Raw genomic sequence first — 25,891 nt, forward strand, 5'->3', positions numbered from 1 at the left:
ATTGCAGAGCCTTATTCTCTCGACTTAAATTGAACAGGGCCACCTCCGGGGGCCCTTGTGGAAAGACAGCAAGATTCACTCTCCCAGTGCAGCATGGAAAACAGAGACCCATAATAGAATAGGGAATAGATGACTTGCAAACCAGAGGCTGTTGCGTGATTTCCCCAGTCCCCAGCTCCTGGCTGAGTGGTTTCCCAGATCCCATGGACTCAGTCGAGCAAGCAGCCGGCCTGGAGACAAAACCGCAGTTGGGCTATCCCAGAGAAACCTCTGGAGGGGCTGTAATGGGCTGTGGTCATGCCCTTTGGCTCACGCCTAGAGGTGTTCGTGAGGGCAGGTGTTTCCATCCATCCACCTCGCTTCCAGAGCTGGTGGAGGGAGCACAGGTGTCAGTACAGATGGACCCCACTTTAAGCCTTAAAAACATGACCAATTTTGGAAGTGATTATCCCCATTTTCCCCAAATCCTCTTGTAAACCAAATTATTCTCCTCTTAAAAAGCAAGTCTCCTTGTGTACACCAGTGTTTTGTGGGTGTGGTACAGGATTGGAATATACAAAAGATTCAGAAAATCTTAAGAAAAAGCTCAAGATTCATTCTGCCTAGAGGTTTAATTAGAAACTAAGGTAAAGGATCCTGGCCGGGCGCGGTGGCTCACGCCTGTAATCCCAGCACTTTGGGAGGCCGAGGCGGGCGGATCACAAGGTCAGGAGATCGAGACCACGGTGAAACCCCGTCTCTACTAAAAATACAAAAAACTAGCCGGGCGAGGTGGCGGGCGCCTGTAGTCCCAGCTACTCGGGAGGCTGAGGCAGGAGAATGGCGTGAACCCGGGAGGCGGAGCTTGCAGTGAGCTGAGATCCGGCCACTGCACTCCAGCCTGGGTGACAGAGCGAGACTCCGTCTCAAAAAAAAAAAAAAAAGGATCCATGGCTAGCAGAGGTTTTTTGGTTTTAAGTACTTTGACTTACAAAAGCTCCTTTACCTAGAACTTTTAAAGAACATATGTAGTGCAAAGAACACCAAGGGGAATGAGGATAATTTGAAATGACACGTTGGCAGGGCAGGGTTTGTGAAACCAGCAGAGATGCACACCCACCCAGCTGGGCCATCTCTCCGGGGGTAGCTTTGTGTCTCCCTCAGCACTGCTTACCCAACAGGGGGCTCTGAACAGGCAGCAGAGAGAACCCTGCAGCAGGAACTGGCTCACAGAAGAGAAAAAAAATCATGGTAACAATGATAACTAACTTTATTCTGCACTTACTGTGTGCCAGGCACTATTCATAGTACTTCACATGTATCAGCCCATTTAATCTTCACAACCACCTTGCAAAGTAGTACTGTTATCTCCATTTTATGCATAAGGAAGTGGAGGCACAGAGAGGTTAAGAAACTTGGCCCACAGCGCATGGTTGTTAAGAAGAGGCCTAGCCAGAATTTGAACGCAGGCGTTGTCTGTAAAACAGATACTTAGGCAATGCCTCTTGTTTTGTGAGTAATCAGTGTAAACTCTGCGGATCAGGCACAGGTTTGGGATGAGTAGCCCTGAGGATGCTCATGGGCTGGGTGTTCCTGAGCTCTGACAACTTCTAGGAATGTAATGGTGACCCTCTGGGGCTTCCTGCTGAGATCTTTGGGGGGTGGGGTAGATCCTATCAGTGGTTGAGGTTTAAATTCTGAACCTCAGTCCTCCCACCCCCAAGACCAAATGCCATGAAGAACTCTTGCCTTTGGTTAAGAGAAGAGCAGATATACAGTGGAAACAGAGGGATGTCCAGGGGTGGCCTTGAGTGTAGGCGACAGTCTCCCTCCACCTCGATGACTCTGGGCAGCTCTCATCACAGTCTCCCATCCCCGCCGACAGAAGCTCCACCAGCCCTGCAACAAAGCTTTAAAGCTGGATTCCGTGGGACCATGTCTCAGTTAAAATGCAATACCCCTGCAAGCAAGTGCTTTGCAGCTTAAGTGATTAGCAGCTAGCGCTCTCGCTTGGTTTATACTTGTGAGTGGGGGATTGCTTTAACAAATCTGTGAGAGCCAGCTGTTGCGGGGGAGTGGGGGAAAGTTTAGGATGACACATGGGAGAGGAGAGTTGGGGGCAGTGTCTTTCTCGTGGGTTCCTACTCAGGTCCTGCCTACTGCTGGGCCCAGACTGAGGGCGCAGGCTGATTGGGGCTTCTGGATGCCTCCATAGGGATGTACTTTGGGAGGACTACGTGTGGAAGGTGGAGAGCCTTGGTTATTGGAGTGGGTGCAGGGGAAGACTTGAGCTCAGGGCAACACCAACTTGCTTACTCTCTCAGAGAAAAACTAAAAGCCACCTGTTTGGCAAGGGTGTGTAGGTATGTGCTTTGTCAGGCAGGAAAGGGGAAGGGGTATTTAGATTAAAGATTGGGATTTTTCCTGGTTTCTTGGGGACTTGTCTAACCACCCTAGGCAGTTGGGAGACCCCTTTATCTCGGAGGCATCAGCGTAGGTAAACAACTTTCAGAGCTTCCCCAGGCTTCTCACAGCCTCACCTTGGCCTCTCCCCAGCCTATGCTCTCTTAACAGAGGGTTTGTCAGAGTTCTTCCTCTGTTAAGTTCTTCCTCTCTTTGCCCTGTTCTCTTTCTCTTTTTCTCTCTTTTTTTCTCCCTCAAATTCCTTCTAATATGCAATCCTACCCTGCCCCAGACTTAGCTATGACTCGCTCCTGGCCATTGCATCAAACCCTGTCTTCCATACACCAGTTGTACAGGCCACCCCCAGACACGCTGGCCCCCTCCAGTCCCTGGAACACAGGACAAACCAGCTTCTCCCCCTGAGCTGGGCCCTGGTTGGTCTCCTATCCAGAAAGCCTCTGCCTCTCCCTCCAGCACCTTGTCTACCAATCAGCATGCAACAAACCTGTGCCAAAAGCCTACTGAGTGTCCAGCACCAGACATTGTCCTTGTTTTAAAAATCAGTCTCAACATGGGACTGTCATATGGTCCCAACTCCCAAGTATGATCCCCAAAGAACTGAAAATGTATGTCCACACACTAAACGTGTACGTGTATGTTCATGGCAGCATTATTCATCCCAGTCAAAAAGTAGAAACAAACCAAATGTCCATCAGCGGATGGATGGACAAACAAAAACGTGGTCTATTCAGCCAGGTGTGGTGGTGGATGCCTTGTTGTTCCAGCTACGTGAGAGGCTGAGGTGGGATGCTCTCTTGAGTCCAGGAGTTCAAAGCCAACCTGGGCAGCATAGTGAGACTCCAGTGTCAAAAGAAAACAAAACAAAAATGTGGTGTATTGGCCGGACGCGTTGGCTCACTCCTGTGATCCCAGCACTTTGGAAGGCTGAGGCGGGTAGATCACCTGAGGTTAGGAGTTTAAGACCAGCCTGGCCAACATGGTGAAACCCTGTCTCTACTAAAAAAAAAAACAAAAAAAAACCACACACACAAAAGTTAACTAGGCATGGTGGTGCATGCCTGTAATCCCAGCTACTCGGGAGGTTGTGGCAGGAGTATCGCTGGAACCCAGGAGGCAGAGGTTGCAGTGAGCTGAGATTGTGCCATTACACTCCAGCTTGGGTGACAACAGTGAAACTATGTCTCAAAAAAAGAAAAAAAAAAGTGGTATATCCATGCAATGGAATATCATTCAGCCATAAAAAGGGATGAGGTACTGACACATGCTATACCACAGATGATCTGGAAAACATTATGCTAAGTGAAAGAAGACCGACACAAGAGATCACATATTATATGATTTTATTTATATAAAAGTTCAGAATAAGGAAATCTACAGATACAGAAACTAAGTTAGTAGTTGCCTGGGGCTAAGGGTAGGGTGTGGAGATGAATGGAGAGTGACTACTAATGAATATAAGATTTCTTTTTTCTTTTTATTTTTTGAGACATAGTCTTATTCTGTTGCCCAAGCTGAAGTGAAGTGGCACGATCTCGGTACACTGCAAACTCCGCCTCCCGGGTTCTTCTTCAAGCAATTCCCACGCCTCAGGCCTCCCTAGAAGCTGAGATTACAGGCATGTGCTGCCACACCCGGCTAATTTTTGTATTTTTAGTGGAGACAGGTTTCACCATGTTGGCCAGGCTGGTCTCGAACTCCTGACCTCAAGCAGTCCACCTCCCTTGGCCTCCCAAAGTGCTGGGATTACAGGTGTGAGCCACTGCGCCCAGCCTGGATATAAGATCTCTTTTTGGGGTGATAGAAATGCTCTAAAGGTAGATTGTAGTGATGGTTTTACAACTCCAAATATTCTAAAAACCATTAAATTGTATGCTTAAATATGTGAATTTTATAGTATATAATTTATATGTCAATTTTTTTAAGTTAAAAAAACCTCAGAGCTAGGTTCGGTGGCTCACACCTGTAATTCCAGCACTTTGGGAGGCCAAGGTAGGAGGATCACTTGAGGGCAGGAGTTCAAGACCAGCCTGGGCAACAAAGTGATACCTTGTCTCTAAAAAATTTTTAAAATTAGCTGGGCATGGTGGTGCACACCTGTAGTCCCAGCTACTAAGGAGGCGGGAGTGGGAGGGTCACTTGAGCCTGGAGGTTGAGGCTGCAGTGAGCTGTGACTGTACCACTGCACTCCTACCTGAGCAACAGAGCGAGATCCTATCTCAAAAACCAAAATAAAAATCTCAAAACTTATCCCACCCATTAATTCACTCATTCAACAAATACCTCTTGAGCCGGAGGGTCTGTTGTATTCACTTGTTTTAAGGGTGAATACAACAGACAAGGTAAAAGTCACTGCACTCATGGAGCCCACACTCTGGAGGATTTTACATTGTGAAATGGAGGCAATCAAGCAGGGTAGCATGGAGAGTGGCACATTTTGGGGGCTACTTAGCCAGGTGCTCAAGGAAGCCGTTTCTGGGGAGGTGATATTAAAACTGGCTCTTGCATGACAGGAGAGAGCCAGGCATGCAAAGAAATTGAGGGAGAGGTGTTCCAAGTGAACAGACTGCAAGTTCAAGCTCAACCAACATCTAAGGAGCACGCCCTGTGTGCCCAGCACCAAGGCGGGCCCCAAGGGATGCCGTCATGCACAAGTTACAGCTCCCAACCTCAGAGTCTAACAGGGTGGTCCTGCCGTACCTTGGAATCTCCCCATAGACCAGTTTGTCTGCCCCTCCCTTTGGATCTCTCCAGCTTTAACATGGGGTCCTGAACAACTGGGGTATCAGTGTGAGGGCTGGGGTGACCAAGTTAGAGGGGGGCCTTTTTACCCCTGGCCTTACCCTCAGTCTCAGCGGCCCCTTCCCCATCAGCCTGGCCTGAGATAGAGTCACCCGCCTGCCCTAGCTCCCAGGGGGACCCTTGTCACCTGGTTTCTTGTCCTAGGTCCCCAAACCATCTCCTTCTGGGCTGCTGCCCCTTTGGGCGTGGATAGGGGCTAGGGACACTTCCATCTGTGACTCTTCCACAGTTCTGCTCTCTGCACCTCTCCCCTGGTCCTTTGAGGAAGGAGATTATCCAGGCTAGGAGGGGAGAGGCAGGAGGAAGATATCCTGAGCGTCCCTGCTGGGCAGAGGGATCACCTGGGACAAAAATGTGAAGAGAATGTCAATGCCATCAGGCCCTACCCAAGGTGGCATGGGGGATGGGCCTCAGCAGCATTCTTCCCCACCCCTGGGGTGGCAGGCAGGAGTGGGCTGCTTGGCATCTTACTTCTCAGGACCTTCCCCTGTTTGGGAGCCAACCATTCCCTCCTCTTTTCACAGAACCAGGAGGGCAAGAACAGGTGCCCAAGGCAGAGCCAGGTCAAAGTGATCATGTGTCCCCTGTGGGAAAGGCAGAGCATGGGGCTGAAGGGGGTAGCAGCAGCTCAAGGTCACCCAGCAAGAGGGGCTGGGCAGGTGACTCCAGCAGAGCCACAGCTCACCTGGGGGAGATCTGGCTCCACTCCTCTTCCCTCTCCCACTTAGACCTTCTGTGTGGAGCCATTAATAAGTAACTTGGTCATTTCTGAGACTTCCTGAAGTAGGTTTTCCAGACTGTCCAGGCTATTTCTTGGGTCTCTCTGGGCCTTGGGGAAAGTGAGGCTGTTTCTCTAATTGGACTGAATTAACCTGTGAGCCCAGGACCAGGGGAGGGAAGATCAATGCCACTCTGCTACTCTTCCACTCTGCTGGCTTTGCCTGGGTTGGGAGCCCAGACTTTGGATCCTGGCTTAGTTCTACTGCTCTCTTTTCCCCTATCTGGGCCTCAGTTTTCTGATCTGTAAAATGAGGGACAGAACTCATGTCATTGCTGCCACCTTAGCTGGGATGCTGCCCAGGGTGGGGAGTTAGTGGGACAGGGGACAAGGGGCAGGAGCAGGGGTACCTCTCTCCAACAGTTCCTGGGCCAGCCTCCCAGGGTCACCCCAAAGGGCATTGCAGCAGGAATAGGGGCAGGCCTGGGAGGGTGGAATCTGGGAGCTGGCACTGGTCTCTGTACCCTGTCAGCTCAGTGCAGTTCTCTGGGCCCAACATTGCTCTTTGGGGAAGTCAGGGCCAGCAGGGAGGCAGTGAGCACCTGGGAGGGGTGGCAGGTGGCCAGGGGAAAATCCCAGAGAGTGAGCAAAGGAGGATGAAATGTCACATCACATGGACTCCTCCTGGCAGCCTCAACCTCATGCAGAGCTTGTTATCCCCATTTTACAGCAGAGGAAAGCGAGGCTCAGAGGGGCTAAGCGTAAGTGGCTTGCCCAAGCCACACGACTGGGAAGTGGCCGAGGTGGGCCTAGAACCCAGTATTCTGATTCCAGATCCCACTCCATCCTGGATGCCAAAACTGTTTTGACATGGTTATTCCCTAATTTTTAATGATCCACATTCCTAGAAGGGGCTATTGACCAAGCCATTTAAAACAGGCAATAAATGTATTTCAGTCTGGCTCTGGGATGTGTCTGGAACTTCCTTTTCCTTGGCAACAGCATATCATTCTAAAGAAATTTGTTCAGGCTGATGTTTGGAATGCCCAGGCACAGCCCTGTGGAAGCATTTAGGGAGGGTGGGCAGCCTGGGATCTACAGACAAGATTTCCTGTGGTACAGATGTCCCCATTTATTGGGAACAGGTCTCCATCGCCCTAACCTCTGGGCCTATCAAGCTAAAATCACAGCCCAGGGAGATGCAGGGAGGGGATTTCCCAGGCGTGGTTCTCTCCAGCCTCCCTTTTCCGTCTTTTCTCTCTTTATTCCTCCCTCCTGCCTATGGCTGAGCCTGGGACAGACCATGTCCCCAGTGGGCACCTAGTGTCCTTCTCAAGAATGACAGGTGAGAGGAGACAAAGAGCAGCGAACAGGACAGAGATGAGACCTGGACAGGGCTTCCTGACCCGTTCCAGTCCTTCCTGACCCCTTCCCCTTTTCCTGATCCCCCACCGTGCACCTGGCACCTTCCTGGCAACCCATCCCTACATGATTCTTTCTCTGCCTCTATCTCTGTCACCCCTATCAGATAAACTAGCAAAACTCGCACATCAGCCTCCCAGCAGTGCCTAGTCCCTTCTACCAGGCCATCCTGTGTGGGGTGGCAAGACAAGCATTCCCCAAGCACTGCGCCAGTCACTAGCCATGTCCAGGAACCTGGGTTGAGCATCTGCAGGGCCGAACTTAGGGCCAGGCATGGCTTCCACAATGAACAGGCGGAGGCAGATGCCTGGGGAAGCTGGTGGTGGAGCCAGCAGTGATGCTCGAGAGCATGTGGAGCTCTGCTAACCCCCGCAGAGGGGTGTTAGAGGCGCATGTTCTAGAGACTGCAGCTGCTCTCCAGTGCTTCCTAGCCCTGCCATTCAACGCTCTGCAGAATCTGGCCTCCTATTCTCGGCTGGCGCTCCCCTCTCCAGCCTGGCTGGGTCTGTGGCTCCCTCCCCTCCCCTCCTGTATTTGCACCTTCTGAGTGGAGCCATTAGTGAGTAACTCGGTCACATACCCATACACATGCACCCACATGTGCACACACACACTCCTCCTTGGAAAAGCAGCATAGCATAGGGACTATCAAGCCAGAAGACCTTGGTTAGAGTTCAGGCTCTGTCTGCTGCTATCTTAGCCTTTCTCAGCCCAAGTTTACTCACGGGTCAAATAGGCACAACGACAAAGCCTGCCTCACAGCCTTGTCATATGCACCAAATGACAAACGTTAGCAGTTGTCAGCAGACCACAGTAGCACTCGATGTTATCCTGGTTTCCTTTCCCATACCTCTGCGCAGCCCCTGCCCATGTCAGTTTACTGATCCCAGATCCCGTTCCCCTCAGGACTTTGCTGCAGGATGCATGATTTCACCACTTCCCTGCAGGACTGAAAGGCAATAATGATAATGGGCTAGTTCTTCAAGGGAGTTTTTGCACTTGCCTTGTGGCATCCCTGCTTACCGCAAAGTGAGGTGGTAAAAATGTCGTGTCCTGGTACTGGCGTCAGTGGGGGGACCTCTGAGAGTGCAGACAGGTGACCCTCTTGCTATCCCTGAAGTCAGGCCACCCAGGAGGCTGCCTAGTCTGTCTTGTCCAGGGAAAGGGAGGGGAAAGAGAGAGAACTATGATGAGCAGCCTGCTGTTTCATCAGCCCCATGGTGTGTGTTAGCATTGTCTCCCCATGACGCACTCTCCCTCCATCTCCTTCTAACAGCTGGCCTTGAGGTTGGTCCCCTTCCCCTCCCCCATGAGTTCTGAGTTGGGAACACACTGGGGTCATGACTGTCATGATCGGTAATCTCCCCAGCAGATCAGCCTGGAAACAAGAAAAGAGAAAATAACGAACTGCTGCTATCAGCAGAGCCGTTCTGATAGAGGATTTAATCAAAGATGGGGCAAGATGAGGTGGCTGAGGACCAAGGCCAAGAGCCAAGGGGGTCAGGGTAGAAGCTCTGGAAAGACAGCCTGAGGCCCTCCCCTTTTTTTTTTCAGTGTGAAACTCCGAGAGGCCTTTCCCCCTCCGTCTCTCAGCTCCCACCTTTCCAGGTCCAGCAGCCACAGTGGAGGCTGATGCAGGGGCTCTCTCACTTTTCATAATCTGAGAAAGTTCCTCTACAACCTCCAGAACCTTCCTGCTGCCCAATCTCTCCTCTCTGACATTAGACTTTCAGACTGGTCTCAGAAAATACAAGGCTTAATCCTTTCTCTGAGAGTCTGGTTATTGCGCAGAGTGTCCTAAAAAGACCTTGACAGAGCCTGAGACACTTCATCCATTCATTCACTCATTCATTCATTCACTGGTAGGGTAGCAGGCCCTCCCCCTGCCTCCTGTGGGCATTTCTATTATCTGAAGAAGGGGAAGATCAACACAGTCACCTCTCAGTGGGGATGGCCGCAGCGCCTCCTTTCCCCACTTCTGCACATTTGCCAGGTACGGAGCCTGAGACCTCTGCCTGCTACAGGGGTCACAAAATCACCTGAATACCTGGGCTGTGGGCGCTGGTGCGGGTGGCTCAGGCCGGGTGCCTGTGAAGTAGTGGCTGCCTCACCATTCCTGTGTGGGGAGGGCACAGGGCAGCCAGTGCCAATGCCTGCACAGGAGGAAATGCCCAGCTCAGGGACTTCTGGGCTCAGGTTCCATCGGGTCCCACCTGCGGTTGCATGCCTGTGGCACAGGTCTCTTGGATGCTCAAAGCAGGTTCCCTGAAAAGGGTGGGAAATATTTTTGCATTTAATTGCTTTTAAGTAAACCATTTAGGATTTAAGGAAATAACATACAATTGTTTGTCAATAGAATAATAGTGGCTAGGCTTTGTGAATTGTCCTGCAGCCACCTTGTGAGGTAGATTGTTATCTGAGCAGATGTTGACAACTTGCCCACAGCTAATAAGTGAGCAGCTTCTTCCTCAGCTCTCTTCCTTTTCTGCCAGAGGGGGAGAAATGTCTTGGCTGCCCAGACCACCCAGTGAATGGAGGAGAAGCAGGAGAGGATGCTTCCAGCCCCCTCCCCTGACATCACCCTTCCCTCCTGCAGCCTGGCCCAGTCCCTATGGGCCCTGTTCACCTCCTCTCTGGCCATCTCCCTGGTGTTTGCCGTCATTCCCTTCTGCCGCGATGTGAAGGTGCTGGCCTCAGTTATGGCGCTGGCGGGCTTGGCCATGGGCTGCATCGACACCGTGGCCAACATGCAGCTGGTGAGGATGTACCAGAAGGACTCAGCCGTCTTCCTCCAGGTGAGCCCTGCCAGCAGGCACAGGACTGGGAGCTGGGGAAGGTGTGGGAGCTCCCTAGGCCCCCTCAGTCTCTCTCAGCCTGCTCCCCCAGGGAGCCATTTACCAGCAGGGTTAGTAAGTTCTGGACTCCCATCTCTAAAGCAGAGCAGTGATCCCTGCCCTCACTGCAGGGTGTCCCAGGAGCCTCAGCGCTCAGGAAATAAAATTCTTTGTGAACTGGAAAGAGGGTATGACTCAGGGCTTGCCTCCCCTCTCCTTCCCCTCCTTCCCTCTCTCTCCTTTCTTCTTCCTTCTCCCCCCAGGATTCAGCCAGTCCTTCCCTTTTTGTGCCTGGGATTCAGCCAGCCTTTCCCTTTTTGTGCCCCCTTCCCTTTAGGGTGTTAGCTGGTGGATGCTACCATGGGGATCAGTCCCAGCTGGGGATTGATAGAGATGGGGAGGGAACTGGGCACTGTCACCCGAGTCATCCCAGGCCGGCAGCGTGGTTGAGAAAGGAGTGTCACTCCTCACCTCTCCTCACCTTTCCTGCTTCCTACCCCCATGGCTCCCTACTCCAGGGCTGGGCAGTAGCCCCCAGATGGGGCAGAGGGTGGAATTGGGGGAGGAGGCTCAGTGTGGGTACTCTGGGCTGGAGGCCAGGCCACTGCTTCCCTGGCCTGAAGACTGAGCCACGTCCCCACCCGCCACCTCTCCTCTGTCCCCAGGTGCTCCATTTCTTCGTGGGCTTTGGCGCTCTGCTGAGCCCCCTTATTGCTGACCCTTTCCTGTCTGAGGCCAACTGCTTGCCTGCCAATAGCACAGCCAACACCACCTCCCGAGGCCACCTGTTCCATGTCTCCAGGGTGCTGGCCCAGCACCACGTAGAGGCCAAGCCTTGGTCCAACCAGACGTTCCCGGGGCTGACTCCAAAGGATGGGGCAGGGACCCGAGTGTCCTATGCCTTCTGGATCATGGCCCTCATCAATGTGAGTGTCCCTGGGGCGGGCCGGGTAGGGAGCTAGTGGACAGTCCACACATCCCAGTCCACCCCACACCCAGTGCAGATTCTTCAGATGCTGAGAGTGTGCTGGGGCTGAGGTGTGCATCCCAGAGGCAGGAGGATTGGAGGACTAATCCTCCCCGGGATCCCCCACACTACTCCACCTGTGATTGCAGTTCTCGACGAAGGTAAAACAATGAGCAGGCTGAGTGCAGTGAAAATCAGGGTCAACTGTCGAATTATCGGAGGCTCTGTGGGAAACTAGTTTTTTTCTCCAAGGCCAGATAAAGTGGGCCCTGGACAGACCCTGGCAGGAAGTGGCAGGTTTTTCTCTGGGGCCTTTCATCGACGGTGGGATTCTCTTGTACCCTGCTGTCAGGGGCTCCTGTGGAGGCTAGGGGACAGACAAGATGGCCTCTGAAGGGCCCTGCCTGCCAAGGCAGCCTGTGGTGGGAACAGTGAGAGACCACTTCACTCCATGACTGCGTCAGATACCGAGGCCCGCTTTGTACACCCCTGCCAAGTGAGCACTGACTCAGGCCTCTGGCTGGAAACCTCCTCTGGTGCTCTGCAAACCCAAGTTGGGATCTCTCATGTTAACCCATACTGGAGCCAGAGTGTCAGGTGGGGAGACCCTCTACCCACATCCGCCTGGCTTGGGGAGGACTGTCGGGAACACCAGAGAAGCCCTGGCTCCTGGGCTGGGGGTGGGAAGACTCCAGTGGCCACTGTCCTGGCTGTGGGGTGGAGGCACCGTGCTGCTTGTCATGGTGGCTTAGAGCCTCTCTTTGCAGTAGGTGGACTTCTCAGCTCTCCTGGGGCAGGTAGGCTGGACTCAGGCACTAGAGCAGTGGCCCAGCTGCTGCTGAGCCTCAGAATATGCCACACACATAGCACTGAAGGGAGCCTTTGAGACCACCATTCCAATGAGCAGCAGGGCGGCGGGGGGTGTCATGCCATCACCAACTCAAAGCCTTGACAAGGGACTGGTAGGGGGCTGAGCCCGGCTGGAAGCCCTGACCCTCAGCATAGACCATCTACTGGCTGCCCCCTCATCACCAGTCCTTTTCCTTCCTTTCCTTTGTAGATTTCCTTTCCCTGGTCGGAATCTCCTCTAGGGGCTCTCATAAATGCACCCTCTCCCTCTGCTCCTTCCCTTTCCAGCCCATGCCCATCCAGTCCTTCCAGGAGGGACCTGCGAAGGGAAGGAGCAGTGTCAGTAGAACCTCTAGGCTGGGACTCCCAGACCAGGAAGCCGGAACGTCCGGCTTAAGCCCGAGGTTTGTTCTCTCTTGCCCCACGAGGTGCAGACTGGAGGGACTTTGTTTGCTGCAGGATTTCCGGACTTTTTCTGTTGGTTTGTGTCTGAAAATAAACAGTCCAGCACAGAGGAAGATGGGGCTGTGCATATACTCATGAGGGTGTGCACACACACACACACATGCACACCCCACCTGTCCTTCTCTGACTTAAGGTGGGGCTGCCTTCCCTGAATGGAATTCTTATAACATCAGGCGTGTTCCTGCCAGCAATGCCAGCCAATCCTCTGTGAAGCCCTTCCCAGCACCCACCTCCCTGGAAAGCCCCACCTGAGTGATCACGCCTCTTGTACAGCTGTTTCCCCTTGGCCTTCACTCAGGCACTCTGCCACTACAGGCCTCTGTGGGTGGGTTTCCTGTTTCCCCCCTCACACTGGAGGGAGGGCTGTGTCTCCCCCATTAGGGCTCAGCAGGGGCTGTTCTCTCCCCACTCAGGCCTGACTGCCAGGGGCCACATCTGACCTTGACGTCTTTTTGAGTGTGCAGAAAGGCTCCCAAGGTCACCATAGGGAGGTGCCAACACAGGGGTGGTTTTTGTCTTTCACTCCTGTTAGGTGACTTTGGGAAATACTGGTGAGAGCCAGCCTGCCTCCAGGGGCAGGGAAGGGCTCCCCGAGAACAGCACCAGACAAGGGCTGGCAGTCTGCCGGTCTTCCATCTCTACCCTGCCGGCCTCTCCCATGGGCCGTGCAGACCCCAGTAGCTGGGCGTTCTCACCAGCCTCTGGGACACATCCGCAGCTCCCTGGGCTTCTTCTCTTTCCTAAGCAAAAGGAACTGGGCTGAAGCTGCAGCAGGAAGGACAGTAGTTAGACTTGAAGTGGTACTTCCTGGCAGCCAGGGTGGTGAGACACAGGCAGGGGCCTCTGAGGGAGGTGGTGGAGGCTTCCCCAGGCAACTTCAGAAGCAGGAGCCATTTCCCGCTGCTCTGAAGGAGTTCTGATTTAGCACAAATAGCAGCAGACGAACATTGGGCTTATGTGTATGGGCTGCTCGTAAACATGCATTTTTCAATCAAAAGGAGACCACGTTTTTGTTTTCAAGCCCCTGAGGAGAGCCTCTGTGCCCTGCTAGGATACACATCACCAAGGCGGCTCCTCAGGTGGAGACAGCGCTGGAAGAATCAGGATGCCAGGCTCTGTTCTGGCTTTGCCCTGAGTCCACTGTGTGACCAGGGCAGTCTCTCAGTCTCTAGTTTATCCCTCGGATCTCTTCCAGTTCTAACAGGTTATGACGAAGTGATAACATCCCCCAGCATATTTTGTGGAGATGTGATGCCCAAAAGCAAAGCTGCTTTGTAAAGCATCATGTGACCCACCAGCATGAAGGAGAGTGAGGTGTGATGCTCCGGCAGGCTCACCCCCAGCACCTCTCCTGGGCCGGCAGAGAGTTTGAGTCTAAGCTTTGCATGTGACAAATACCTGTCTTTTCAGGGCAGTGAGTATGTTGATCAGGCAGGAATTACACCAAGCTTCCCCACTCCTACCTTGGTCAAGGCACCTGGCTTCTTAGGTAGGGATGGCTCAGCTCTTAGCTGGGCACCCTTGGAAAAGAGCTGTCTTGTCCCAGGACTATGCACATGCAGTGTGTGCAGAGGTCAGGCGTGGGAAGGGGGAGCCTTCTCCTGACCCTCTGCCTGCTCCCCAGCTTCCAGTGCCCATGGCTGTGCTGATGCTGCTGTCCAAGGAGCGGCTGCTGACCTGCTGCCCCCAGAGGAGGCCCCTGCTTCTGTCTGCTGATGAGCTTGCCTTGGAGACACAGCCTCCTGAGAAGGAAGATGCCTCCTCACTGCCCCCAAAGTTTCAGTCACACCCAGGTAGGGGCTAAGATGAATTTGCATCCTCACAGCCTCATGTTGAGGCTTCCTTGGTAACCCCTCTCCCAGAGAGAAGGAATCTAGATCACAGGTGATTTTTTTTTTTTTTTTTTTTTGAGACAGAGTTTCACTCTCGTCACCCAGGCTAGAGTATAGTGGTGTGATCTTGGCTCACTGCAACCTCCGCCTCCCAGGTTCAAGCAATTCTCCTGCCTCAGCCTCCCAAATAGCAGGGATTACGGTCGCACATCACCACACCTGGCTAATTTTTGTATTTTTAAAGTAGAGACGGAGTTTCACCTCGTTGGCCAGGCTGGTCTCAAACTCCTGACCTCAGGTGATCCATCTGCCTCAGCCTCCCAAAGTGCTGGGATTACAGGTGTGAGCCACCATGCCTGGCCACAGGTGATAGTCTTTTTTTTTTTTTTTATGGTGCAACCTGGCCAAGAGAATGAGGAAGGCAAACTTCTGGCTCCACCCTCCATTCTGCTCAGCTTTGCCTTTTGTTATGTTGGGCAAGTCACCTGACCTCTCTAAGCCTTGCTTCCACCCAGACTGGGAGATGGACGGGGGTTGTCCCTAACAGAAAGGTGGTGAAAGTGGAGGTAGTAAGTGGGCCCCATCCTGTAGGGCTCTTCTGACTGCCAGCCATGGCCCTGGGACGTGCAGAGGGAGGGAGCAGAAGCTGAGACTCACCCCTGTTTATCCTGTGCCTCCTGCAGGGCATGAGGACCTGTTCAGCTGCTGCCAAAGGAAGAACCTCAGAGGAGCCCCTTATTCCTTCTTTGCCATCCACATCACGGCCGCCCTGGTCCTGTTCATGACGGATGGGTTGACGGTGAGCCTGCCTCAGAGGGCGCCCCCTATTGGGGGACCCTTCACCCCAAGACTCCAGTCTGGGAAAGGCAAGAGAAAGAGAGGAGCATGAAGGTTTCCTGGAGACCTCTCCTGGAGTACAGTTGATTCAAAAATTTAATCTAAAGCCCTAGGGAGACTGTCTCCAGAATCAGTCACAGCGCGTTGGTACTATAGGCTTCTGTCTTGGCCAATTGTTTTTTATTTTTGTTTTATTTTTGTTAGTGCTATAGGTAGGGGCCTAACTGGTTTGTTGTCAAGGACAGGCTACCTGCATTTTTTAAAAGGGTGGTGCCCTATTCCCCAATTAGAGGTCATGCTATATAAACGCTAGGGCACTTTGCTTCCTGGAATACATTACAAACCTGGGTGTCTTGAGCCATTGTTGTAAACAAGCTTCAGGTGGAATTTAGGCTCAGCTGTTCATTCCACTAGTGATCTCTGTTACGTTAGTCAGCACCTTTTTCCAGAAACTTCTTAGGATTATATTAGGGCAGTCGTAAATGGCTGACCAACTGATTGCCATATGATGGCCTCTCCAGAGAAAAAAGCCCTAAGAACTTAGATGACCTGATGGAAAGTATTCGTGCCAGTACTGGTTGGCGTCTAGCACTTGGTGTGACCTTGGGCAAGTCACTTCTGTCTACTTTCTCATCTGTAAAACCAGATGCTTGCACACACCTTTTTTTTTTTTTTTTTAAATTGGTGTTCTACTCTGGTTGAAGTGGGGAGCAGTGCCTGTCTGCCCAGGCCCTGCAGGCACTCCCATGGAGATCCAGAGCCACCTCTCTGGAACCCCTAGGTCTCCGCGGTGCAGTCTGTAAGCTAAGGCACCCCGGGTTCTGTCCTTAACTTTGGCAAAGTGTGCTCTGTGGCCTTGGCTTAAAGCCCAGCACTGGCTGAGCCTCTGGGAGCGGAAACAGGCAGTCCTCCCTCTGCCCTCACCACACGTGCCCAGCCTGGGCTCCCTTTGTGAGGGTCGTCGTCTGGCTGGGCTGCAGGTGTGCTCAGCGGCACCCGGTCTCTCCACAGGGTGCCTATTCTGCCTTCGTGTACAGCTATGCTGTGGAGAAGCCCCTGTCTGTGGGACACAAGGTGGCCGGCTACCTCCCCAGCCTCTTCTGGGGCTTCATCACACTGGGCCGGCTCCTCTCCATTCCCATCTCCTCAAGAATGAAGCCAGCCACCATGGTTTTCATCAACGTGGTAAGCAGCTGAATAACCTCCTCTCACTTCCCCTCCTGGCCCTACCCGAGGCCTGCACTCTGCCAGCAGGATGGGAACTCAGGAGTAGAGGGAAGACAGGAGAGAGAGGATGACGAGGAAGGGGTGGGAGCCTGGGAGGTGGAGCCTACCTGTGTGACCACGAAAAGTCTCTTCCCCTCTCTAGGCCTGTGATCTTATACCATTAAAACATAAAAGGAAAGGTCTGTAGGAGGTGCTGGCTGCAGTGTGTGGAGCCCCTCCCAGCCGACAACCGGCCATGAGGATGAGGAAAGCCAGTGCTGGCCCTGGTCCTCCTGGGTTTACCTTGGTGCCCAGCTGCTTAGAGACCTCCAGTCAGTGGAAAGCTATGGAGGCCAGGGATCCTGCAGCCTTTGGAGTCACCACCTTGGGCTGGGGCCTGGGGATTTGCATTCTGTAGCTCTCCTAGGGGATTTTTTTTTTTTTTTTGAGATAGGGTCTCACTCTGTCACCCAGACTAGAGCTCAGTGGTGTAATCTCAGCTCACTGCAACCTCTGTCTCCCAGGTTCAAGTGATTCTCCTGCCTCAGCCTCCCAAGTAGCTGGGATTACAGGAGCCTACCACCATGCCTGGCTAATTTTTGTATTTTTAGTGGTGATGGGGTTTCACCATGTTGGCCAGACTGGTCTTGAACTCCTGACCTCTCAAATGATCCACCCGCCTTGGCCTCCCAAAGTGCTGGGATTACAGGAGTAAGCCACTCTACCCAGCCCTAGGTGATTCTTAAGTAGGCAGAAGGGCATGGAGGATGGCCTTCAAGGAACCGATCTGCCTGGGAGGCAGGAGGTCTGGGCCTGAGCAGTGGGTTAAGACTCTTGCCTTGGTGTCCATACACATCACCATCCATGACACAGGGGTCCACATTACAGACTCCTGCCAAATCGTCTAGTCCAACCTCCCATCAGGCTGAGCCACCTCTATAACATCCCTTCCAAAGGGTCCGCTGTCTGCTTAAACACCTCTAGTAACTGCAACTCACTACCTTTCCAAGTAGCCCAATGAGGGTACTAAGCCCAGGAAAGAAAGCATTTCCTTTGTTGAATTTCTAGCAGATAAGGGGTTTGGACATAATGTTGCAGTTTCAGAGACAAAGATCATGATCCCTGAGAAAGGCCTTTGGATTTGACCTTGTGCCAGCTGACCCTCAAGAGAGAAATTTCAGTTCAATGTAGATGGGAGGTGGGTGGGTAAACCCAAACTCAGGAGGTTGAGGGTGAGAGGGAGATGAGCAGTGGAGGAATTTGCATTTCTCTTTGTCAATATTTTTGAGTTGAAGGGAGTTGTGTTCCGCAGGACTCGGGGTGACATGGGCCTGTTTATAGTAGAGGATACAGGGAGGACACCTATTAGGAAGAGGGGTCTGTGAAAATACCATTGTGGGAGAGTAACTGAATGAGGAAGGCCCTGAGAGAGGGGAGGTGGGATGGAGAGTGGGAGTGGAGGAAGCGCTAAGCTCAGCAAGGAGGAAGGCCCCTGTCCATGGAGCGGGGGCAAAATGATGTCAAAGGGGAAAGGTTCCAGAAGAAGAAGGGCACAGACATGGTGACCAGCCCTGGCTTCCTTGTCTGGGTCAGACACAAGGCCAATTGCTAAGACAGAGGAGAGTGGGTGGAAATCTGAGTTTGGGAAAATAAAGGTCTGAAGCATCCACATGTGTTAGGCATTGCCCATAGATACTCACCTGGGGTGCTGGGTTTTAAAAAGGAAAATCAGGTTCCTGGGCCCAACCCAGACTGACTAAATCCGAATGTCCAGGAGGAGGCATAGCAATCTATGTATTAAACAAATGCCCCATGGGAATTACATCATCCAGCAAGCTTAGGAAAACACTGTCCTAGAACAAGTGACTCCCAAATACATTAGATTCACTGGAGCTGCTTTTTGAAAATAGGATCATGAAAAGGCCAGGTGCAGTGGCTCACACCTATAATCCCAGAACTCTGGGAGGCCGAGGCGGGCGGATCACGAGGTCAGGAGTTCAAGACCAGCCTGACCAACATAGTGATACCCCATCTCTACTAAAAATACAAAAATTAGCCGGGTGTGGTGGCGTGTGCCTGTAATCCCAGCTACTCAGGAGGCTGAGGTAGGAGAATCGCTCGAACCCAGCAGGTGGAGGTTGCAGTGAGCCGAGATGGCGCTACTGCACTCCAGCCTGGTGACAGAGCGAGACTTCATCTCAAAAAAAAAAAAAAAAAAAAGAGAAAATAGGATCATGGACCCTGTACCCCAGAGATTCTAATTTAGGAGGTGTGGAGAGGAGCCTGGGCCTCTGGGTTGTTTTGGAAGCTTTCCAGGTGCTTTTGTGGGCACCCTGTTTGGGAACTGCAGCTGAGTGGCCCTGAGCAAGCCTCTCCCGTGTAGATGCGAAGTGCCTGTGTCATATTCACTGTGACTATTTCTGAGTATTCCTCTCTAGGTTAAATTAATGGCCACCTGTTCTTAGCGTTCTCCTGGAGCTCAACAGCTACTTCCTGACTTAGTATGTTTGTGCTGTGTGCAAAGCCTTGCTGCAAACTGCAGGCCGCCAAGTTCTGGAAGACAAGGTTCTTACTTTCAGAGAACTTATGGCCGGCCAGAGGAGGGCAGTGTGCCCTGGCACAGATGGAGGGTGAGGGGGTGTAGGCAGTGGGGATGCAGGCTCAGTGCCAGACTGAGTCACTGGCTGAGGCAGGGGCCACACCGCGTGGGAAGAGAGTTGGTGGAGCTGATAGTTCGCCCTGGTTGTATTTAGTCTTCTATCACCAAGGCTAAAATAAGACTTGAGTGTCTTTAAAATGTCCCCAAATCTGGGGATTTTCAGGGTGACAGTCTTTGAGGCTTGGCTGGAAATGCATGTAGTTTGTACATGGGATAGCCAGGTGGAGGAAGAGGAGCAGGAGTGGTGGCTTCCAAACCCCGGCATCTGTCCCAGGCTCCTAAGTTGAACACTGAATATCAAGAAGGTGCCAGCCCCTGAAGGCAGGAGGTGAGCAGGCCTGGCTGAGGTTCAAAGGCCCATGTTCAAAGGCCTGGGTTAGCGGGTAGGAGGCTAACTTCGGGGAAGCATGGTAGGCAGGGTGGGGGATGGGGAGCAGAAAGAGATGAGGATGGGAAGTAGACAGGGGCTACATCCTCAGAGTTTTGTAAGCCGGGCTTTGAATTTTATTCTAAGTGGGCAGGAAGCCAATAGAAGGTTTTAAAAAGGTCTGTATTGCATTTTCTTTTTATTTTTTTTGCGTCTCACAGATACATTTATTCATGCTATGAAGTAAACGGCACTTATACAAGCGTCCCATGATGTTTCACATTTCCATCTAACATAGCTTGCATTGCATTTTTAAAATTTATTTATTTATTTTTTATAGAGACAGGGTCTCACTATGTTGCCCAGGCTGGTCTCGAACTCCTAGGCTCAAGCGATCCTTCCTGCCTCAGCCTACCGAAGTGGTAGAATTAGACAGGAACCACCATCTCCAGCCTCTTGCACTGCATTTTAAAAGTGTACTCTATGTGGAAGAACAGACTGTAGCTGGCAAGAGTTAAGCATGCACTGTCTGTTATTGTAGTCCAGGCACAAGAGGGAGGCGGTTGGGTTGCGGGCAGTCTGGATGGATCTGGAGCGGTGCAAAGATTGAACATGTTTTTTGAGGTGGTATGGACAGGACTTGCTGCTGACCCAGGTGTGGGAGGAATCAAGGACCTTAGACACAGGACTTGAGCAACTGCATGACTGGGATGCTCTCACAGGATTGGCAGAGGAAATTAAAAGTCCAGTTTGGGCCACATGGTTAGTCATCCAGGGACTGACTATATCCAAGGGGCAACTTTAGGTTCAAGTCCGGAGTCCTGGACACAGCTCATGGCTAGAGGGATAGATGTAAGCACGCCTGCTGTAGAGGCAGGTGAAACGTGGAGCAGGGCACTGTGGATATGGAAGAGCCAGAATAGAATCCTGGGCCACCTCAACTTTGAGAGAGTGAGCAGAGGGGGCAGCAAGAACAAATGGATCTCAGGGACCATGTTCCATGCCAAAGAAAGACATGACCTTTGGAACCACAGATAGGCTATTACTTTCATATTTTTACTGCATGAAAGAAGTCTTTTGTCTTTCCATTTCCATTGTGAAGGGAAGGTGTTTCTCTCTTTCAGCCACTGTTTTGTGGTTGATCCCTCCCCAGGGCAGGAAGTCTGTCTGGGTAAGGCCTCTGAGCCTCGAGAACACCTTCCACCTAACGGATCCTGTGGCAGAGACCGAAGGGCTGCTAGAGGAGTGTAAAAGCCTCAAGGATTAGGAGCACCGCCTTTGATTTTCCAATTGGAGCAACTCTCCCAGGATCGGCTCCCAACTCTCCGAAAGTCTTTTCCTTTCTGCATGCCCAGAAGTGGAGGGGTTGGGAGCTGGATGAGATTTCTTGCCTAGCTCTATAGTCCGTACTTACTTTTTAAATAAACAGATGTCCTCATCCAGGAGATTTTTACCTCAAAGCCATAGGCTGCTATAGAAGATCCTTATCTCCTGAGATGTCTAAGAAAAGCCCACAGAGAAACACTAGGACTCATATTTGTCTGATGCACCACAGTTTACAGAGCCCCTTCATTTATATTATTTCACCACCACTCTTTAGTGTGGCTTTTGTAACTATTCCTATTTTGCAGATTAGGAAGTTAAGAATCAGAGCAATCAACTACTTCCGGGTTCCACAGCTGTAAAAAACACCATCGGGACTTCCACCTGGGTCTTCTGACCCCAAATCTTGTGCTGCCTGGGTTTATTCCCAGATACATCTTGCATAGAAGTGACTCAATGCAGACATAAAAACGTGTTTAAAGAACTTAGAAATATGGTTATATAAACAAAAATATGCTTGAGTGACAGAGACCTTGACTGAACTAGAAAGATTTGGCCGGGCATGGGGGCTCATGCTTGTAATCCCAACACTTTGGGAAGCTGAAGCAGATGGATTGCTTGAGCCCAGGAGTTCAAGACCAGCCTGTCAAAATCCTTTCTCTACTAAAAATACAGAAAATTAGCAGGCGTGGTGGCACGTGCCTGTAGTCTCAGCTACTCAGGAGGCTGAGGTGGGAGGAACGCTTGAGCCCTGTAGGTCGAGGCTGCAGTGAGCTGAGATCGCACCACTGTACTCCAACCTGGGCAACAAAGTGAGACCCTCTCTCTCTAAAAAAAAAAAAAAAAAAGGTAAGAAAAGAAAAAAGATTTCTGGGTCTCCAATCATAGGTTAGCATCTGCCATGGGAATCTGAGTCAAATCTGAGGGTGCCAAGCTGAGCCACTGACCCTCTCCCTGGGAAGCTGGCTAGGATTCCCAGAGGATGGGACCCTGCTGCCACCATCCCTTTTTCCCTGCTATCTGATGGCTTCCTGTCTGTGCACTCTTGGCCTTCAGAAGAGAAGCAGCTTCTCACAAAGAAACAGAGGACTCTCCTACCCCCAGGGCTGGCAGGGCAGAGAGAGCTGATGAAACTGGCTTGGGTGGAGTTCCCGTGGTTACAGATGAGACCTTGGGGACAGGTAGTCCTCAGTCGCCAAACGCTTACGCAGGGTGTGCCGTAGCTGTTAGGGGAGATGTCTAGGTGGGGAGATGTCTAGGTGGGGAGATGTCTAGGCGGAGTCTCCTTTCCACGCTTGCTTCCGGATGTCAGAACGGTCCCGGGAACACTGCGGTTCCCGCCCGGTCCACGGGGTGGCGCGCGGGTCACACAGCTGGGCTCCTGGGGCCAGAGAGGAAACGCCGAGTCAAGAGACGCCGACTCCTGGCGGTTCCTCAGCACGGATGCTCGGCTTTTCGCAATTCCTAACCGCCTCCACCTCTGCCGCGACAGGTCGGCGTGGTGGTGACGTTCCTGGTGCTGCTTATTTTCTCCTACAACGTCGTCTTTCTGTTCGTGGGGACGGCAAGCCTGGGCCTGTTTCTCAGCAGCACCTTCCCCAGCATGCTGGCCTACACCGAGGACTCGCTGCAGTACAAAGGTGAGGGCCGGGCCCGAGCCAGGAGGCGCGCTCTAGCTGGGCGCCGCCGCCTCGCTCTGCGCCCTCTCTGTGCTCTTCTAGGCCAGCACCATCTCCCAGCGAGAACGCTGCCCTAGCTCCCTGGAGAAACGAATGCCCCGCTCCTGACTCTGGCGGGAGCAGGCTCACAGCGGGGGTCGTTCTGACCCGCTGGGCTCCCTCCATTCAAAATTATCCCCGTAATGATGGGATTGCAGGCCACAGAGAGCAGTTAAGCTTCTTTTTTCTATCTGCTTTGTGCCCATTGTAACGTCTGCTGACCTGCAGCTGACATTTTGTGCGATATGCATGTGCTGGAAATGCCAAGTTCAAAGAGAAGCAAAGATGCACAGGAGAAGTTATGGCATAGGAAAGGCATTTTGTAACCTAATTTTCAGTAACAGTACGTGCCTGCCTCGTGGCTGTGGTGGATGTTGTTAAAAACATGGAGGATTAGAACACTGACTCCACATCTGGTTTCAGGAGTGACACAGCCTCTTTGATGTCAGAAATCTCGAATTCTCTCTACTAATCTCCCTCCCCTTTCCCTAGCCTCCCAAGTGCCTATAGCAAAGATCTCTTTTTTAATGAGTTAATTAAAAATAATTATGTTTTGAACATCACCAGAGACGCACTAGAAGCTGGAAAACCAGCATTAAGATGAGCAATTTCTGGCCGGGCGTGGTGACTCACGCCTGTAATCCCAGCACTTTGGGAGGCCAAGGCGTGCAGATCACCAGGTCAGGATATCGAGACCATCCTGGCTAACACGGTGAAACCCCGTCTCTACTAAAAATACAAAAAATTAGCCGGGCGTGGTGGTGGGTGCCTGTAGTTCCAGCTACTTCGGAGGCTGAGGCAGGAGAATGGCGTGAACCCCGGAGGCGGAGGTTGCAGTGAGCTGAGATTGCGCCACTGCAGTCCAGCCTGGGCGACAGAGTGAGACTGTCTCAAAAAAAAAAAAAAAAAAAAGATGAGCAATTTCTTTAGAGAGGAGTGGGGGAAGTTGGTGTACAGGGAGAGTCAGGGCAGTTAGAGCTGCACCCAGCTGTCATCCACAGCCTGGATCCTTGAAATCGAGGGATAAGCCTCAGATAATTTTAGCACATAACATCACCATCAGTCGTTAGGAATAAAATCTTTTCTATGATAAAGCTGCACACTTTTTGTTTTGTTTTCAAAATGGAATTTTTTTTTATTATATAAGTCGTATGTGCTCACTGCTAAAACCTCAAACAATAGAAGCATAGTTTAAAGCAGTAAGTGAAAGTAACTGAAAATAACCCTCTTAGCAGTTCATTTCCTCCCAGATCCCTTCTGAGCTTGTGAGACCATTCTCTGCGCTGTTTAATTTGTAGTTTAGAAGACAATTCCTGTGAGAGAGTGAATTAGAGATTCAAGTGCATCTGAGTTTCTTTGGCTTCTGGCTCCTCTGAGTGGGGGTACTATACATCATCTGAGAAACACCCCCAAATCAGGGCACACCTGGTATAAATTCCATTGCATCGTGACTCTGAAGAGATCCTGGCCATGGTGAAAACTGAGGGCAGAAAATGCATCAGCCAGTCATCATCCAGGCAGCCCCTCACTCACCCGTCTTTCTGCTACTCAGGACATCATGCTGGGCACTACGGGACATGGCCAAGGAAACACAGCCTCTCCCTGCCGCTTGTCCTAACAACAGGACAGCCACGCACCCAGCTCCCACGGGCGAGGGCCCAGGAGCCCTCAGACTCCTCCCTCGCCCGTCAGTCTCCAAGAATCAAGGGAATAAATGAAGTAATGAAATAAGGTAGCTATCACATGTCACACAGCAAAACTCAAGAGTTTTAGGTGATCAACAAATGTTAGAGCTTAATAATGATAAATGAGGCCGGGTGCGGTGGCTCACGCCTGTAATCCCAGCACTTTGGGAGGCTGAGGCGTGAAGATCACTTGAAGTCAGGAATTTGGGACCAGCCTGGCCAACATGGTGAAACCCTGTCTCTACTAAAAATACAAAAATTAGTTAGGCGTGGTGGCGGGCACCTGTAATCCCAGCTACTTGGGAGGCTGAGGCAGGAGAATCGCTTGAACCCGGGAGGTGGAGGTTGCAGAGAGCTGAGACTGCACTCCAGCCTGGATGACAGAGCAAGACTCCGTCTCAAAAAAAAAAAAAAAAAAAAAAAAAAAAAAAAGTGATATTGATTGATTCGCCTGCAAATGATCACTCAAATCCATTCTCTTCATTTCTTACTGTCCCTGCCTAATTTAAGGGCTTTATCTTCATTGACCTGCTTGGACTAGTTAATGGTACCCAGCTTTTTCCAAGTTCTAATCACCTCCATCCCTTCTTTGATGGGTCTTGACTTGTCTCCTTGTCTTCAGTCTTGCCTCCATCTAACCCAGCTGGCTGAACGTTAAAATCACCTGGAGCTCTGGTACCAAAACCCAGTGACTGGGCCTTACCTCTGAGTCTGATGCAACTGACCCAGAGCTGCTGGGTGATTCTACTGTGCAGCCAGAGGTGAGGACCATGTACTAAGCCACCCTCCACACGGTAAAACAGGGCTGTGCTTACTTCAGCAGCACATGTACTAAACTTGGACCAACACAGAGATGATTAGCATGGCCCCTGTTCAAGGATGACATGCAAATATGTGAAGTGTTCCCCAAAAAACCCAGAAAATAGAGCTGATCACAACCTCCAGATCTACCTATGGAGCGTCTTTCTCTCCAACCTTCTCTCTCCCTGCTTCCCCTCGAAGCCTGCATCCTAGCCACAAATTACATGCTATTCCCTGATAGCACAAAAACTGTTCTGTACCTGCCTGCTTTGGCACGTGGTGAACCCTCTGCCTGGAACGTCCTCCCCGCTCCATCTCGCCCCTTTATCTGCCTGCTCTTCCTTCCAGACCCAGTGCAGGAAGCATCCCCCTCCAGGAAGCTCCTCTGATCCCCACTGGAAAGGTGTGCCTCCCCTTTGTGCCCTTTGACGTTGCCCCTGTCTCTCATGTTTGACCCATCTCAAGACTTTTGTACCTATGTTATCTGCTTCTTCTCCTAGACAACATGACCCCAGCAAGGGACAAGGGTAAGAGCATGGGCTGTGCAGGCAACTGCACACCTGGCAGTCCTGCCTCCAGAGTTACCGGCTTTATGACCTTGTGCAGTTTCACTTCCTTCCCCTCTCTGAGCCTCAGTTTTCTCATCTGTAAAATAAGGATGCAAATACCTGCCTTTTATGATTGTTTTGTGAATCAGAAAAAATGTAAAGCTTTTGACTTAGCATCGAAGCTGGCTCACAGGCACTCAATGTCTTGTTAACTCTTAGTATTCACCTGAGCATCCTCAGTGGTTAGCACAGAACCCAGTGGTCCTCAGTTTCTTAAACAAATGAGTGGAACAGACAGTTGGGTGCTACTGGAATTCAGGGAAGGGAGTGAGGGGGCAGTGTTGATTTAAATAAAAGTAGCTTCATAGAGGGGATGGGATGTGAGCTGGCCCAGAATCTAGAAAAGCAGAGAGGAAAATGGAAAGGCATTCCTGGGCAGGGTGGGGCAGTGAACAGAA

At 51.6% G+C, this 25,891-nt stretch overlaps 1 protein-coding gene and 1 non-coding gene across 2 annotated transcripts in view; both read left to right on the forward strand.

Annotated features, from left to right (window-relative positions):
- LOC105484820 (major facilitator superfamily domain containing 4A) overlaps positions 1 to 25,891 on the forward strand; it is a 33,878-nt gene that overhangs the window by 1,139 nt on the left and 6,848 nt on the right. Inside the window, exons 2-7 of the mRNA XM_011746839.3 lie at positions 9,939 to 10,137; positions 10,842 to 11,102; positions 14,082 to 14,250; positions 14,973 to 15,088; positions 16,138 to 16,311; positions 22,174 to 22,321. Of these exons, the coding sequence (XP_011745141.1) occupies positions 9,939 to 10,137; positions 10,842 to 11,102; positions 14,082 to 14,250; positions 14,973 to 15,088; positions 16,138 to 16,311; positions 22,174 to 22,321 (1,067 nt within the window). The remainder of the gene's footprint in view (positions 1 to 9,938; positions 10,138 to 10,841; positions 11,103 to 14,081; positions 14,251 to 14,972; positions 15,089 to 16,137; positions 16,312 to 22,173; positions 22,322 to 25,891) is intronic.
- LOC112427261 (U6 spliceosomal RNA) lies at positions 24,892 to 24,998 on the forward strand. The gene has a single exon (XR_003018769.2). It is a non-coding gene; the product is annotated as a U6 spliceosomal RNA (small nuclear RNA).

The sequence above is a fragment of the Macaca nemestrina genome, chromosome 1, assembly GCF_043159975.1.
Source record: "Macaca nemestrina isolate mMacNem1 chromosome 1, mMacNem.hap1, whole genome shotgun sequence".
Taxonomy (NCBI): domain Eukaryota; kingdom Metazoa; phylum Chordata; class Mammalia; order Primates; family Cercopithecidae; genus Macaca; species Macaca nemestrina.